Source organism: Cibotium barometz, chromosome 47, assembly GCF_041138505.1.
Source record: "Cibotium barometz isolate CiBa-2024 chromosome 47, ASM4113850v1, whole genome shotgun sequence".
NCBI classification, from domain to species: Eukaryota; Viridiplantae; Streptophyta; class Polypodiopsida; order Cyatheales; family Cibotiaceae; genus Cibotium; species Cibotium barometz.
Window position 1 is genome coordinate 21,995,758 of NC_141092.1, and position 17,704 is coordinate 22,013,461.

Below are 17,704 nucleotides of genomic sequence, written 5' to 3' on the forward strand. Positions count from 1 at the left end.
GGTGCCCTTTAGTGCCAGGTGAGGTCACCGGCACTGTCCAAGAGGAAGGGGCCCTGCTGTCAGATGGGTAGGAAGGCCTCTTGACTTCTCCGCATGCGGTCCGAATCTCCCTGTAGCTTCCCCCACTGGCCACAGTGGGTATGAATGATATCTGTCCATATGGCACGGATGGACTCCGCTAGGGAGGCAGAGGCTTGATGACAAAAAAAGATCCCAGTGATGGGTGTCGGAATGTCATGTGTCGATGCCGATTGCACGAAAAGAGAGCACGAGGAAAGCCTGATTCAACCCAGGGCTTAATTCGGCTCTATTTTTGGAAGAGCTAAAAATTTGCAAAAGGGTTTTGATGGCCGAAACGGGCTCTGATTTTGATTTCTTCAGCTTGGGAGACTTGGAAAATGATGAGGAATACACCTGTGCAAAAACAATTTAAAAAATTTTGACTAAAATGGGCTCCGCAATGGTTGCAGGGGGCGGCGGCCAGAACTGGCAGCTCAGCCGGCAGATGGGCATTGCTAAGGTGGAGGAGGCAGAAGTTCCCAAATCAAAAAATTAATTTGGGGCTTTCACTAATTCACTGGTAGGCGAGTCTTTTGTTGCCCTCAATGGTAGGCGAGTCTTTTGTTTCCCTCAATGGTCTCACTAATTCACTGGTAGGCGAGTCTTTTGTTTCCCTCAATGGTCTCACTGCACCATGCCCACCAAATGTGCCATGCTGCTATGTTGCTGATGATCCCTCACCTCTCACAATTCTCGGGGGACCAGGCCTCTACCAAAGAGTCGGGGCTGGGGATGGACTCTATCCTGCAATGGGTGAGCTAGAGGGCTTGACCATCAGCTGTCTCCTCATAGTGGAGGGCGGGATGTGACTGTCACCCAGGCAACTAGCCCCCAAGTGATGATACAGAAAGAAGCTCGAGAGGTGGTGAATAGTCGAAGAATCCTCAGCCAAACCTGTTGCTCTTTGTGACTCTCGAGGGTGGTTGCACCTCATGCAATGTGCTCGACGACCGCCAATGGCCAACCACGTGCCATCTGCCAAACTCTTGTGAGTTACCTGCCATGGGAACAGAGTAACCTTCCGAGGTCGGAAGCTGTCCCCCACAGTCTCTTCCAGTAGTCTCTAAGGAAGCTAGGTGAGATGTCTTGAAAAAAGGGGGTGGCAGGGCTCTCTAGGCTGAAGGGGTCTGTCCATTTCCACTTGCCAGGATCCCCTCCCCCTGAATCCGCACCAAAGGTCATCCTGCCATGGCATCTGATTAAGAAAATGAGAGTCAGTCCCCCGTCTGATCCTAGTACCGCTAGAGGGATGTGGTGGTGCATGAAAGCTTCGAGCCACTGGTACTCCTCTCCTACTCTGAACCCGGTGAGTCTGTCCTGAGATGCACTCTGTAAAAGGGTGATCTCCTGCAGTCTAGAGGCGAGCATTGTTGCCACCTCTCCTGGCCTAAAAGTGAGGGACTCCCAAATCTCCTGGACTCTTCTGACAATCTCTAGTTTTGGACCAAGTAGTGAGGGATGCAGACACTCTCCTGAGGAGAAGGACAACTGGTGAATGATCTGACAACGTGGTGCTTGCGAGAATATCAATCAAACCATCTCTATTGCAAGCCCACTCATCCACATAAAATCTGTCAATGTATGTGAGGTTTGGTCTCTGCATCCTCTGGTTTGATTTGGAGAAGCGAAGGCTTCCCTGTGTGCAGCCAAACTCTGGTAAGTGCCATGGACCGTAGCTCCTCAGGGAGATGACCAATTCCTCGCAGGCCGTGTATTCACTTCCTATGATAGTATCGAGGCCTACTCCCTACCTGTCCTCTTGGTCCTCCAGCATGTTAAATCTCCACCTGTGCACAAAATTTGCCTGGGGAAGTGCTTGTCTCACCTGGGCCCAGATCCTCCCTGCCACCTTATTGGGGGACGTAAATGTTGAGGAGGTCCACAAGATCCTCCCCAACCCTGAGTATAATGCACTGCACCTTCCCTTGAACAATGATGCCTAAACCCAGCACTGACAAAAGCAGTTTCTCACTGACCGAAATGCACACCTCTCCCTGGTTCCCCTAAGGGCCGAAAGCGGGGGACCAAAAGGCATGGTTGTGTCCAGGCAAAATCTTCCCACATTTGTGGGTGTGCCCTGCTGAAATGCGATGTTTTTGTAGGAACAACAGATGAACTGAGCCTCCCACGCAGGTTCTCTAAAGCTCCTAGAGAAGTACCCCTCTTTTGCGGAGGAAGCGCCCCCCCTCTCCCATCCCGTGAACATTTCAAGAGACGATCCGCATAACTAATGATGGGAGAAATGAGACCTGCTCCAAGACACCCTCTCCACCACGGAGGGCACAGCTGCATAGAAACGCGTTTCGTACAGGTACGAAACGTACGAAACGTTTCGTCCTGTACGAAACGCGTTTTTTTCATCATGCATATTTTAAAAACCTAAAAAACAAATCGGTTCGTGAATCGTACGGCACACTTCGTTCACGTTTCCCAGTGGTGGCCGCCTATGACTTCGCCGATTTGTGTGCCAGCCTTCCATCGCTCGTGTCAGCCCGCCTGCTCCTTGGTGTCCTTGGGCCTTGTGGAGGTCTTCCAAAGGGGTAATGTCATGTTTTGCTTTATGTTGGTTTTCTCTGCACAACTCATAAAGCAGCACACTTTTTTCTCTTCCATCAATATTTATGGCATATCTTCCACGGTCCACCCTTGGTCTATTGAGGCCTGACTTCTAAGGCTATCTACCTTCTCTTCCCCTTGCTCTATTGTTGGCCAAGATGACAGTTAAAATCATGAATCATATAATGAGATTAGTTTATGTTCTGTGTCGCACTTGCAGGGCCAACAATCTGCATTTATCCCCGCCTTGTAGGATGCCTCGAACAGGTGATTCTCTTTGGAACAATGTCACCTTCGAGTCTAGATATGGTGGCTCGGGCTCCGGAAAGTGGAAATGCAACTTTTGTGCTGATAAGCACCATGGCAGTGTCACCAGGCTGAAGGCACATTTGTCACAAACAAAGGGTTTTGGCATTGGACCATGTAAGCATGTGCCACAAGAAATCTATGATAGCCTCAAGGCTTGGAAGGCCATGCAGCTAGGTATCCCCCTTGAGGATATCCCCAATCTGGGAGAGCCTGAAGCACGTCAAAGTGTCTCCAAGAGGACTCGCAATATCAAAGAGGAAGATACTAGTGGTGAGGTTGCAGGTGGTGTTGCAGGTGGTTCTAGCTCGGCACCTCGAGCCAAAAGAACTAGTCTTCCAGTGTTCAAGAAAGGACATGTACAGGCAGGGATGCAAAAGGCTGCCATGAAAGAGGCAACGAGGGAGTTGATGAAGTTGTTTATTCAATGTGGATTATCCTTCCACATTGTCAGAACTCCTCGATGGAAGAAGGCAATGAGAGCTATCTCCCGCATTGGGTGTGAGTGGGATGGCCCCTCCTACGAGACATTGCGCACTACCTGGCTGTGGAGATGGAGATGGAGCCTCTCAAGGCCACTTGGGCAAAGTATGGTTGTACTTTGCTTTGTGATGGATGGACAGATGTGCGGAAGAGAAATGTGTACAACATTCTTGTGTCCTCCTGCAAAGGCACAATGTTCAGTCGTGCCATAGATGCATCGGTGCCAAGGATAGTGGTTACAGGGGAGTTCATTATGTCCCACATGCGCCAGGCAATCAATGAAATTGGGCCTGATAACATTGTGCAGGCGATCATGGACAATGGGTCCAATTGTGTATCCATGGGCAGGATGTTAGAGGAGGAGTTCCCCAAGATTGTGTGGACACCTTGTGCAGCACACAGCCTTGACTTGATGATTGAGGATGTGGGGAAGCTTGATTGGGTGAGCCATGTATTTTCAACTGCATCTACCATGGTGAACTTTGTCACAAAGAGGCCAAAGGTTTTGAGCATGTACAGGGCCAATAGTGATCTTGAGCTTCTAAAGCCCTCCAAAACTCGGTTTGCATACATGTTTATTGTGGTGGAGAGACTAGTGAGAGTGCGACATGGCTTATTATGCACTATTGTGTGTCGTGAATGGACAGCATGGGAGGACAAGGATGAGCCCAAGTCTATAGCATTCTCTCGTATGGTCATGAGAGATACTTGGTGGCAGGATGCAGAGGGACTTGTGAAGGCACTTCAGCCCATGTATAGTGTCCTTCGGCTCACAGACATGGAGGGGAGTACCATTGGGCTGCTTTATGAGTTCATGGACAGAATTGGTGAAGCTCTCAATGATTTCACTACCTTGTCGCGTAACAGGTGCTCACCCTTCGGCTTTAACTTTAGTCTTTGAGTCTTTCTCTTGAGTCTTCCTATAAGTTATTTTATAAATCTTGATCTCTTATGTATGTCAGTGCCAAGGTAGGTCCATACGTACGGTACGGGTACGGTACGCAGTACAGTACGGTCTTCGAGCAAAAGTACGTAAAGTGCGTCAATATAATATATATATAAATTAGATCCACTAGTACATATCATTGAATGTCATTCATGAAACATAAACTTTGAATGGTTTAAACTTTAAACATTGAACATTGAAAGAGTAGAGATTCAAGAAGGATACAAATGAACATAAGGTAAAATCATGATTACAGAAACTCTGAGCATGCGCAAAGCGCTACAAGTAAAGAAACCGATACAAAGGACACGGGGGAAAAAACCTCTCCTAAAGAGAGTAAAAAGTGCCCCGGTCAACCTAGGTCCTGCAAAGGCTACTCATCATCATCAACACCTGATGATGAAGCTGAATCAGATGGGACGTCTCCATCGGTAAGGACATTCCCATCAGAATCATACTCAGGCTCTACATAGGGTACTCTCTCATGATCATCTAGCATCTCCTCTGTAGCTACTGTCGATGTCTCCGCATGTGATGTGGTAGATGTGCGTCGTCCTCGTCCTCGACGAGTCCCGCGCCTAGCGCCTCGTCTACCTCGCCCGCTCGACTGCACAACATGCGCATCACCACTGGGCTCAATGTCATACGCCCTGGAAGAAGCCCGAGTCACCCTGCGGTCTATACTCTCCAGCTCTCTGTGCAACATGCGAATTATCTCCTCCTGCTCGTTTCTCAATGCGGTCTGCGCCTCTTCTGCGGTAGCAACGTGCTCCAGAGATAGAGGATCAACCTGTCAACAACAATAAACATGTTCAATGCGAATTGTCTGTGACCATGGCATGCAAAAAATGCTGGCAGCTGCATGCATCATAATATTGTTACTTGTATATACTAATGTCTAGACTCTATGACACAATCAGTCACCTGCATAGGATGCTCAAGTTTCTTAAGATTTTGAACCAATAGAAGATTGGCTCGGCAATAAACCAAGCGTTCCAACTGGCTGGTCTTGAGTTTATTGCGGATCTTTGTATGAATAAGAGAGTAGGCACTCCAATTACGCTCACACGCACCAGCTGAACAATCCTACAAGTAATAAAAGTCTTAAAGTAATCAAAACCTATTTATTATCACACATCGTTTTCCAAATTCCATTTAGGGAGTTATTGTCACTCACTTGAGAGAGGACGCGCAATGCCACTTGTTGGAGTTGGAATGATTGATAACCATAAATCAACCACCAGTTAATCGGGGCCTTTGCCTCGTCTTCCTTGTTGCATGAGGTTCTGCTAAAAGCGGCACCCAAGCTATGCATGTAGGATACCATGGAGTTGTTTACCTCTGACTGCTGCTCCTGAGGATAGGTTGCCTCCAAGTACATGTCGCGCATGGTAAGAAGCTCTGGATTGCTTATGGTCTCATCCTTTCGATAAAGAGGATGAAGGAGTGCAGCCATGCCATGAATTGGGCGAGACATGTACTCCCAACGCATCTCTATAATCTGATTCAGTTCTCTAATTCTAGAGAGGAAAAAAGAGTCAAGACCAAAGTTATAATAAGAGCAATTTAAAATGATTGGAATTTGGTGCGATAAACATGTGACGTGCACTTGACAATGGCTTACCTGTCTTGAGACACCACTGTGGACCGGCTAATCTCTAGCCGCATCCTCCTAAACATGTGGTAGAGGAGACCCATGGTAGATCCCTCCATGTCTGTCATGCGCAAGAGAAAGAAGAGCGGCTTCAGCAACTTGACAATCTTTGCTGTCTCCTCCCAAAAATTCTCGTCCAAGATCTTACGTTGGACATACTTTGTAGGCTCTGAATTGCAATGTCGTGGATCTTTCCACGTTGGATCAACCACAGTGGCTTGTAGAGGATCATGGAGCCTCTGCAAACGCTCCAAGACCATGTATGCATAAGCGAATCGAGTCTTGGAAGGCCGTACCATATCAAGCCCGGGGCTCTTGCTGTGAAAGAGCGCCAATGCTTTGTGTTTTTTTCTGAAAAAGGTGGTGATGCGATTGGCATCCGCCAACACTGGCTGCACCCAAGTAAGCTTCCCCACATCCTCCATTAATAAATCCAAGCAATGTGCAGCACATGGAGTCCACACAATGCTTGGGAACTCACCTTCTACCAACTCTCCCATCCTCCTACAGTTGGAGGCATTGTCAGTGACCACCTGTACAACATTTTCTGGACCCACCTCTATGATGGCTTGCCTAATGTGCTGATATATAAATTCAGCTGTAACACTCTCACTTGCCTTACCAGCATCCACCGCACGCAAGAAATAGGTGCCAAAACATGATGATACAAGAATGTTTATCATGTGGCGCCTTCGGATGTCGGCCCATCCATCAGACAAGATGGTGCATCCAAACTTTCTCCAGCTGTCCCGTATTGGTTGCAGCGCCACATCTATCCTGGCTTTCTCCTCATCTAGCATGCGTGTCCTCATTTGTTTGTATTCGACCCCGTGCCAATCCTCGCACGAACCCACAGCGGCTATTGCTTGAACCATCTTCTTCCATTGGTCCGTGCGAAGCACATTGAAGGAGATATTGCATTGTATAAGTGTGCGTGCAATCTCTATCTCGGCAACCCTTTGCCGCTCCTTTACCCATGCGGTGCTAAAGATGCGAGATGGGAGAGTGGTCTGCTGTTTAGAAGAACTATCACAATGCATGTCGGAACCTGCACCTTCCTCCATAATGCTCTCCTCTACTCTTGCCCTCTTTCTACTAGGCTGCCCCATTGCACTAGAGGATCCTGTAGCAGCCGTTGGATTAACAAATGCAGCTCGAGGAGGAAGAGGATCCAACAAATCCTCGTCTTCAGCTGCCATGGCTGCACCCTGTGAAGCCTTCAAATTTTGCTCGGCTATCACCTTATTTGCTATGTCGCGTGGCACAGATTTGCAAGCTGAAATGCCATTGCCACCGAGACCCGATACATGAGAGATGAGGCGAGTAACTGAACTTTTGAAGTCACCTCCACAATACCGGCATCTCCATTGGTTGCTCTTCTCATCATCTTGGAGTGTGTGAAGCTTCCAATAGGCATGTCGTTTCTTGCCCATGGCACACAGAGAGAGAGAGAGAGAGAGAGAGAGAGAGAGAGAGAGAGATGTGTGTGTGTTATTTTGGAATTTGGATGTGTGTGTACAGTGTACACGCTTGTCACTGTGTGTGTGTGTGTGGGGGGGGGGGGGGGGGGGGCAATGAGGCTATGAGCTCTTCAATGTCATGTGAATGTCAAATAAAAAGGTTGAATTTTCATGTATATTCAACCTTCAGTCGTGTGTGTGTGTGTGTCACATGTTTGTGTGTGTGTGTGTGTGTGAGAGAGAGAGAGAGAGAGAGAGAGAGATTATTCAACCTTCAGTCGTGTGTGTGTACAGTGTGTGTGTGACATGTTTGTGTGTGTGTGTGTGTGTGTGTGTGTGTGTGAGAGAGAGAGAGAGAGAGAGAGAGATTGCTTGCAGCCTCCTTGCTGAGTGTGTGTGTGTGCGCCAATACTCTGCGCGCTGCTGGCTGCATGCGCGTTGTTTTTTTTTTCATTTTTCTTCCCGTTTTTTTTTTCTCTCTCCCGTTTACTTTTTCGTTTTTTAATTGGGCCCGTTTTCTGCAGCCCGCCGAACCCGTTTTTTTTTTTGTTTTTTTCTACTTTAAGTTTGGCCCATTATTTGGGCCATGCCTTATAAATAATAAGGCTAATGAGCCCAGCGGCGGCCAGCCCAGCCCCGCCCCAAATAAATGACCACCGACGCGCATCATTAAAGAGACGACGCCGCGTGGAAAAAAAAAGAAAAGCACACGCCCTTAACGTTCCGTACGTACAAAAACGTACGTACGTCTAGAACGCCTCACATCCAAGTGTACGCATACCTGACCCAACCCTGTATGTCACATGTAGAGTTCAAGATATTAAGGAGATCTGGAATCGGCGTTGGGATTGGTTTCATAGGCCAATCCATGCTGTTGCTCACATTTTGCATCCCCTTTGGAGGAATGAGGAGCAATACCTCAATGAGGAGCTAGAGTCAGGATGGATCGAGTACATTACCAAGTTGGTGGGAGTGGGAGGTGATATACAGCTTATGAGAAAGCTCGAGGATGAGCTTCTCATTTACCGCAACGGTAGCCATATGTTTGGGCAAGCTACTGCATTGGTCAGGGAGACACAGTTGGAGCCAGTGTCTTGGTGGGAGAAATACGGTATTGGGACACCCAACTTGGTAAGGTTTCTTGATTCTTGAATCTTGTATCTTTGTCTCCTAAGTCCTATTCTTTCAAAATCTACATTCAAATGCTACTCTCTTTTTTACTCTAACTTAACATTCTTTTTGGTACAATGTAGAGACGGATTGCATTGAGAGTTCTCTCCCAGGATTGCAGTACAGGGCCTTGTGAGAGGAACTGGAGTACATGGGCTCTTTTTCACACGAAAACGAGAAATAGACTCTCCTCAGCACAATTGGAGAGGCTTGTCTTTTGTCATTGCAATCTCCGATTGCTAGAACAAAAGGGTCATCCCATTGAGCCTCGCCAAGTGATTCCAGATAAGATTGATATCATGAAGTGCAAGGAGATTCCCGACATTCCTCAAGAGGAGAGAGACATCTATTCTATGCTCTATGAGGAGATCATGGCTCCGGCTCGCACTACACGATCTTCTCGAGAGGCTAGTACTAGTGGTGCACCTGCACCTCTAGAGGATGAGGCATTTGAGGACTCGGCTACCGGCAGTGACCTTGAGAGTGAGGCTGCAGAGGCAGAAGATGCAGATGAGGATGAGCATGAGGATGCAGATGAGGATGCAGATAGTAGCTAGCAACTGCCAGTATCATTTTATTTGGACATGTTATTTAGTTTGAACTTTGGACATGTTATTTATTTTGATTTTGGATTTTGAGTCATGACTCATCACCCACGTGGTGATCCTTTTGATTTCAGTTTAGTCATCAGTGATCACCCACGTGATTTGTGATATCATCATATCTTACATGTATTTTGTTTTTATTGAAATGAATTCAATGTGTTCTCTTATAAGTTATGTCAACAGTTTTTTCTTTTGTATATTTCAAGTTAAAAATATACATGTTTTTTCTATTTTGTATGAAACCTTTTTGTACCCATTCCTTACCTTTTATGAAACGTTTCAAAACATATGAAACCCGTTTCATACCTGCCGTTTAAGAAACGCCTGGCAACACTGCTTCGGGGTCAGTTTGGCAGGGGAATAATCACAACCTGACCAGGGCCGGATGCGGGCCAAGTGATCCCTGATCCTATCCTCCATAAAGCCCCACTCCACTCTGGCCTTGCGGTATGCCTACTCTGTGCTCCATCCATCACAATTATGGAATCGAAAGAAGTGCCTCAAAAGGGACAATGAGATTGCCACGTGGAGGAACACATACAAGTATCATCTCCAAGCTTGGGGCGTCAATGTCTCCATCCTAATATCGGAGGCAGGAGCTTGCTAGGTCCATGAGGGCCAGGCCAAAAGTGGGTAGCGATGTCGACTAGACAGCTATCTCCCAAGTGCCGAGCAGGAAAACCGCCCGAGAGTGGATGGTGGAGGTGTCAGACTCGCAATCCCACTCCCTGCCGGTGCAATGCTCAGAGGGAAAGAGAGGAACACCGCTCCACTGCCTCGTATGTGGTGGAAGACCATGCAACCACGGAGAGGTGCTGCAATCTCCGAGAACTCTCTAGCCTCAACAGGAAGGCATCTAAGGAGTCCATGGTCAATAGGCATCCCCATGATTATTTATTTTATTTTTATTTATTTTATTTTTTTTTGGGGGGGGGGGGGGGGGGGCAGCCATCTCCACAGGATCTGCGAACTGATGTATCCGTCGTCTGGCCAGGCCATGCTGCTAACTTTGGTGAGGGTCCAGTGCGGCAGGAGGGGCGCTATGGATAGGGGAAGCTGAGGGAGGGGGGCCTATGAAGGGGGGGAGAGGAGGAACGAGGAACCACGGCAGAGAGCGGGGGTGGTGGGCACCGGCTCCGGAACCTCGGAGGATGAGCCACGATATGCATGAATCTCCTAGGTGGCACGGGGGGCTGCCACGTCGTCCATCTTCTCGTTGCCCGAGGCATCAGCAGGTGTGACCAGCGAAAGGAGGGTATGCAGGGCCTGAGTCCAGGGTAGAGGTACCTGACCAACTAACGCCTAAGGCCCAGCCTCCCTCCCAACAAGCTCAGCAGGAGGGCACTAGCCGTTGGCAGCATACAGTCAATCGCTGTAGGCGGCACCACTGCCCGCCTCCCCAGGAGTGCCGCCAGCCAACGATCACCATGCAGGTGGCCCCCCCAAGGTAACGGTGCCCACTGGAAAACCGTGGGGGGTCAAGAGGCATCCTCTGTGGGTGTGATGCTGAGGGCAAGACTGGCAAGGTGGCTCATCTACTTCCAGATGAAGCACTAGCCGGGGAGGTTGGTGTACTCTATCGGCTGAAGAATCAGGTCGCCCTGGAGAGGCTCGAGCGTGCAATGACCTATGGAAGATCCTCTGGGGAGGCAATGCAGACTATGATGGACGGGATGCCCGTGGTCCTGGGCCCTGACCACCACTGATGCGGCCATCTGCAGGGACTCCAAAACTTGCCATATCGATCGTCCAATCGAACAAATCAGTGGGTGATACTCCTGCTGTTGACCGTTATGGGGAAGCCGGATACACCTGCCAGGGGGTCGGATGCAGGGTCAAAACCATGTTGCCATCTTACAAAGAACGCTTGAGCACTGCATATTGCGACCGTTGCAGGTGAATCAAACTCCACATGAGAGTAGCCAAGCCCAAGAAAATGGATGCCGGGATTTTGTCTGGCTCATCGATGAGGGCTGCCTGGAGCAAATCCTGGATTTGTCCGCACCTGGGATGGCTCCCTATGATCTTGCAAATCTCAAAGAAGAGGCTGCAAGGGAGGATACTGTCGAAGCTAAGAGCTAGAGGTCCGCCTTTGAAAGCAGGCAAGAGACGGTGGTCTCGGCTGGGGATGATGTAGCGGCTGCCATGAGTCCTCCTAGACAAGCAGCACCTACTCTTGTCGATGAAGTACAACCCGGAAGAAGCAAAGCACCTGCACAGAGGGTGATGGGCGACGGAAGAGGGAGGGCTAGAGAGAAACGGGGAGCTCGGAACCGGGACACGGCAAAGAGGCAAAAGGGGCACACACCAGGGGGGAAAAAACAACCACTGAGAGGGCAGGGAAGGCAGACAAGCAGGGGTGGGCCAAAGGATGGGAAGGCAGGCAGGTGCGAGATGGAGGCAGGATGCCCGGGGGGCGGGTGGGCAAGAGGGTGGAGAAGGAAGCCGGCGGGGGAAGCACACCAGAGGCAAGAAAGTGCGATGGCTAAGGAGGCAGGATGCCGGGGGCAGGCGGGGGGGGGGGGTGCGATGAACAGCAGCGGAGGGCGGCTCAGGCTAGGGGTGAAGCGCGAACCGTGTGGCTATCTTTGGCTGGTTGAGTGATTCTGGTCAAGTGGCCTTGCCTTGCCTCTTCTTTCCCACTAGCCTCCTACCATACTTGATTCTTCGCGCTAAGGTGGGGTCACACGTCTAGTCCAGCACTACTTTGGCCTGGTGGACATGATCATTGCTACTTTGCTCATAGCAGCCCTCCCACCAGAGTCTATTTGTAGCAGCTCTCTATGCCTAATGAAATAAATGAACGAAAATGAAGAGAATAACTGAAGAGACACACACGTACCAAAATACTCAGATTTGCACCAAACCAAGAGATGTCCTAGTCATTGCAAAAAGGTGTTTTTATACAACTTAAAGGCACTTTCACAGAATCACACCCATTCACATATGGGATAAACTCTCACACTCTTCTCTCATTACAAACAATGTTCCAGCTCATAAAGCAGGGCAATAGACCTTGCTACAGATATGGCAGCACAGTAACAGCAGCGCCGAAACATACCACTTCCCCCCACCATGTGCTCTGCTTGACTGTTTGTTCTTTGCCTTCGCCTCCCCCAGCAAGTCACCTGCGAAAAGATTCTAGGTCCTCCAAAGATTTTTTTTCTATGGCTTCTTCCTCCTGCCTGTCTGATGTACACAGCACTGGTCAGCTCTTTGCCCATGGCATCTTCTTCTCCCCTGCTTGCTTTGCACTAGTAAAGCTCCCCGCCAGTGAATGCGTCTTTTTCTTCCCTTTCCTGTTCATCAGTGAGACTATGCTGTCTTCCCCTTCTCTGTGGATTGGTGACACTGTGGACTGGTGAACCTCTCTGGCTATGATGTTCTCTGTGGATTTGCGAAGCTTTCTGACTATGGCGTCCTCTTCCCCACTTTCCGTGTATTGGTGACATACTCTACTCTTTCCTCCGACAGGCAACGTGGCACCTTCCTTCCCAGTCCATTTCACCAAACCACAGGCCAGCAAGTCTACCCTCCACTATGGTGCCCGAAAACAGCACTAGAAACTCCCACAAACTCTAGCAGCAGAGAAAGTAGAGTGGCTATCCTAACCTAAAACAAGAGATGGGGACAGGGGTGATGGAATCGCCCATCCCACCGGGCGTGCCAAAAAGAGCTACATGCCTAATGAAATAAATGAATGAAAATGAAGAGAATAACTGAAGAGACACATGTACTAAAATACTCAGATTTGCACCAAACCAACCGATATCCTTTTCATTGCAAAAAGGGGTTTTTATATGACTTCAAGGCACTTTCACACCCATTCACATATGGGATAAACTCACACACTCTTCCCTCATTACAAACAATGTTCCAGCTCATAAAGTAGGGCAATAGACTCTGCTACACTATTGGAGGCCCTTCTTGGATTATGAGGCACCCGGTGGACTACTACTACTTCCTGTGGAGTCGATCTCCTTCTCTGAGATGATGGCCCCTTTGTATTTGTGTGATCCTTCTCCACTGTCAAAATACCAATCATGCCCCCACGACCGCAAGCCCGCTCATTCACATAGAATCTGCCAAGTCTAGAAAGATTTGGGCCGGTGCTCCTCATGTCAAACCTCGAGAAGCACAGACTCCCAGGGCTGCGTCCAAACTCTGGTAAATGCCGAGGGTCCTGCCCTCTAAGAGCGAGGATCAACTCCTCCCAAGCAGAGTACTCTGAGCTAGAAACTACAGCCATGCCTCCTCCGAGTCCATTCTCTGCTGACTCTATCATGTTAAAGTTCCCACCCATACACCAAAAGTTGGCATGCGGAAGGGACTAGCGAACTGTACTCCAAAAGGTGGCTCTGCTTGCAGCGGCGTTCGGCACATATACATTTACAAAGCCCACACAATCTTCTCCAATTCTGATGGTCACCTAAGCTCGACCAGTGTCCAAGCCAACTACTGCCGACAATAGCTGCTCGCTGGACAGAAATACAAACTCCCTCCTAGGTCCCGAAGGGGCCAAAAAAAGGAGACCAGAAAGTGTGACTCCTGCGCGGTAGAATCTTCCCGCAACAGCGGCAGAGTACGCCCCTCTGAAAGACGGTGCTTGTGGAGGAAGAGAATATCAATGGTGTAACTATTTGGTTCTCCTAGCTTTATTTCACATGATGAAACCCATGTCTGGACACCAAACATGTGAAAGAAGACATGGGGACAGGGTTGATTAAGAAAAAGCACCATTCTTGGTCAAAAAGCAAAAGTCAAACAAGGTTGACCGCGAGCCGAGGGCACCATGGGAAAGAGGAGGCTAAGCCGGACCAAAAAGCTAAAAGCAGCTCCAGGGCCAAAAAGCAAGACCTTGGTACTACAATGACTTTTGACTAAAGTTGAGTAATATTTTACTATTAAAAAGACCAAAAGCAAAAGTAAAAGGCAAAAGCATCACTTTTTGGCAAAAGGCAAGGCTTCCCTAAGTATAAAAGAAGCTAGAGCCCTCTTGTTTTGGGCAGCAAGCTTGCGGAGAGCAAGGAGACCCTCATCTTTATCCACTCGCCCCCGTCGTCGCTCGGCTCAGCCCGGCCACTGCCCAGCTCAACCGTCCCAGAGCCACCTCCGCCAAGCCGCCGCCCGCCGGCTCCACCCAACCGTTGCCAACTCAACTGGCCACCGCCTGTGCAACACCGCTACCACCCATCTTTGAGATTCAAGATTTGGATTTAGACTTGGAGCTTGGACTTGGAACTTGGACTTGGGATTTGGACTTGGAGCTTGGACTTGGACTTGGGATTTGGACTTGGACATGGATTTGGATTTGGACTTGGAAGTTAGACTTGGGATTTGGACTTGGACTTGGAACTTGGACTTGGGATTTGGACTTGGACTTGGACTTGGATTTGGATTTGGACTTGGACTTGGACTTGGAACTTGGACTTGGATTCATTGGATTTCGATTTCGATTTGGATATTGGATCTGGTACTAGCCCGGTCAGAGATATTTGTGGGTCATCCCCGTGGTGTGCTCGGCATCAAAGATCTTGTGTCTCGACATCAACTTGGATATCCTACATTGGCATATCTATTTGTTTTGTATTCATTGATTGTATTGATCCTGGCCAGCATGCCCATGAATAGGTCTTGAATAAATTCCTAAAAGCGGGTAGGGCCTGCTCCCAACTCAATGTGGTGTATTTTGCAAGATCCCTATTCCCTTCTCTCTCTCCCCTCTCTCTCTATATCTTTATCTCTTGGACACGTGGTTGAGTCTGTCACACCTTGTTGAGCTTATAGTGGTGCCAGAGCAGGATTTCTCTTGAAGAAACTTTCTTGGGGTGACAGAGCCATGTAAAGAGAAGAGGGAAACCAAGGGCCTAATGAAGGGAACAACTATCTGGCCGTTCCAGGACTTCAGGATGGGAACCAGGGTCATCGATCCATTACTCATGGGACCGCGGCCATGTCATCAGAAGAGTATCATGACTTTGAGCAACTTAGGTGATTTCTCAAAGACGAAGAATTCCTTGCTTGGAAAACCAAGAGGAAAAAGGACAAAGAAGGGCTTGAATGTTTGAGATTTCATCAAAGATTGAGCCACCGAAGCCAAAGGAGTTGAAGCTGCTAAAGCCTATCTTGATTCTTCGAGCCAAAGGAGTCACCATTGCAAGAGGATCTAGAGCTACCCACTCTATTTATCATGGAGGAGACAAGGAAGCTACTCCTAGGCCTACTCTTTCAAATGCAGTTTCCTCAAGACAAATAAGGGAAAGGAAGACAAAGAAGCCAGAGAGATCGGAAGATCATCAAATTGACATCATGCCAGGAAGTTCAACAAATGGTTTGCAATGGTGCTAGCCCATTGCATGTTTCGACAAATAAAGCCATGGAATCTTTGTGGACCAAAGCTGTAACATAATCCTTTTGAAGCATTGAGACTTTATGCTAGCAAAGAACCGGTGTTGGTTATTCTAGACCTTTTTGTGGTTGAACATGATAAGATTGCATTGGAGCAGTCTTGAACCAAGCAGGGCATGTTGTGGCCTATGAATGTCAAAGACAACAAGGAAGTAGATGCATTATCTCGGAGACCCCTGAGCTATGCGGTTTCTATGGGTTTCCATATGGATTTCACTTTGATGAAGGATCCTTACGCTACCAAAGAGGGTTTCAAAGATGTTTTGGAACAAATTGCAGATTAGAGATTTGGCAACTTGTTTACGTCATCAAGTAGGCTTTTCTTATGAAGCAAACCCAGGTTATGTGTGACACAAGGAATTGAGGCCAAAGTAATGGAAGAGTACCATGCTCCTTCCTACATGGGGCATAGAGACACCTTGACTACACTTCAAGCTTTGGAGAGCTACTTCTATTGGCCTAGTATAAAAGGACATTAAACTTTATGATTCAAGAATGTTTGGTTTGTCAGAAGGTCAAGTTTGATCGACAAACACTAGCAAGATTATTGCACCCATTGAATGTTCAGAGTATTGCTATGGATTTTATCTTTGGATTGCCAAAGTCAAGGAATGATGGTATATGGACCTTTCAGATTACGACGAAGATCAACCATGTATGTTATCGATTGGACCTTTCAGATCATTGGAGGATGATACATAATGCCTTCCATGTCAGCTTATTGAAGCCGTATACATGAATACCCCCAGAGGAACCTATTTTGGAGGATCCACCGGGGGTGGAAGAGCCAGAACAGATTGAGGTTCATTCTGTGAGAAAAAGAGGAAAGACGGTGATCAGAAAGTTCCTCGTGGAATTCGAGAATTATTCGCTATTGGATGCGAAATGGATACCAGAGAAGTACTTCAAGGACTTTCTAGATATAGTATGAGCTTATGAGAAAGTGGTTTGTCCATATATATTTGAAGTACAGGTATATCGATGTCTTGCTATCAAGATAGATTCAAGAGGGAGGGATTATACCTCTAGCCCTCTTCATTATATATATATATTGGACTAGAATTGATCATTATTCTGCTTATAATGATTACTTGGGCATGCTCTAGTGGCAACGATGCCCGATAGTCCAAGGAGCAAGATTTGTATATGGGAGGCAACGATGTCGACCATTGACAGCAACGATGCCAGAATTAGATTTGTATATGGAAGGCAACAACGCCAGATATCTTGGACTTCACAGTCGGGCAGTCATTGCAACTAGATGGCCCAGGTGATTGTATTGGACTTCGTACTCGAGCGGTCATTGCAACCAAATGGCCCAGATGAGTGTATTGGACTTTGCACTCGAGCGATCATTGCAACCAGATAGCCCAGATGACTGTATTGGATTTCGCACTCGGGTGGTGATTGCGACGAGATGGCCCAGACGACTGTATTGGACTTTGCAGTCGGGCAGTCATTGCAACAAGATGGCCCATATGACTGTACTGGATTTCGCAATTGGGCGGTCATTGTGACCAGATGGCCGAGACGACTATATTGGATTTCATGGTCGGGCGGTCAATGCCACCAGATGGCCCCGATGGCCATTGATGAATTCTTGGGTGGTCCCAGTGACCAGATGGGCCTTGAGTGAACTCTCGGGCGGTCCTAGTGACTAGATGGCCTTCAGCACAATAGTCTGAGTGGTTTCCCTCGAGAGCGAGATAGCTCAGCACAGTTTCCGATGAAACCAGACAGGACAATCCATGAACAGAAGGATCATTACTTGTGCACTGCATATTGATGTATGTTTGAATTTCTTTGACTTTGTGTGCTGTTTTTGATGTATGGACAATACTTGGATTTATGACATGTGATAGTCCACTAGGCTCCAAATTACTTGGCCAATACCTGGAGTACCCGTGATGCATACTTGTTTGTTGACTAGCTTCTATCTAGTTTTTGCAGATGGTAAGTATGCATTTATTATATCTAACACATGTGACAGGTCTTGAAGAAGTACCATCAAGAATAAAGCTATTGGTCAAAGAAGAGACATGGAGATGTTGCCAGA

General features: G+C 48.0%; 3 protein-coding genes across 5 annotated transcripts in view; 2 read left to right on the forward strand and 1 right to left on the reverse strand.

The window, feature by feature from the left end:
• LOC147611504 (uncharacterized) overlaps positions 1-17,704 on the forward strand; it is a 134,044-nt gene that overhangs the window by 95,205 nt on the left and 21,135 nt on the right. The gene's annotated exons all lie outside the window — the stretch shown is intronic.
• On the forward strand, positions 2,410-10,120 carry LOC147611505 (uncharacterized). The gene is made up of 3 exons (XM_086784966.1): positions 2,410-4,272; positions 8,275-8,596; positions 8,719-10,120. Exons 1-3 carry the CDS (start codon positions 3,476-3,478, stop codon positions 9,190-9,192), a joined length of 1,593 nt encoding a protein of 530 aa, XP_086641092.1. The 5' UTR covers positions 2,410-3,475; the 3' UTR covers positions 9,193-10,120.
• Positions 4,580-6,316, reverse strand: LOC147611506 (uncharacterized). Its single transcript, XM_086784604.1, has 3 exons — positions 5,529-6,316; positions 5,276-5,437; positions 4,580-5,141 (listed from the first exon to the last, which is right to left on the reverse strand). Exons 1-3 carry the CDS (start codon positions 5,841-5,843, stop codon positions 4,725-4,727), a joined length of 894 nt encoding a protein of 297 aa, XP_086640730.1. The 5' UTR covers positions 5,844-6,316; the 3' UTR covers positions 4,580-4,724.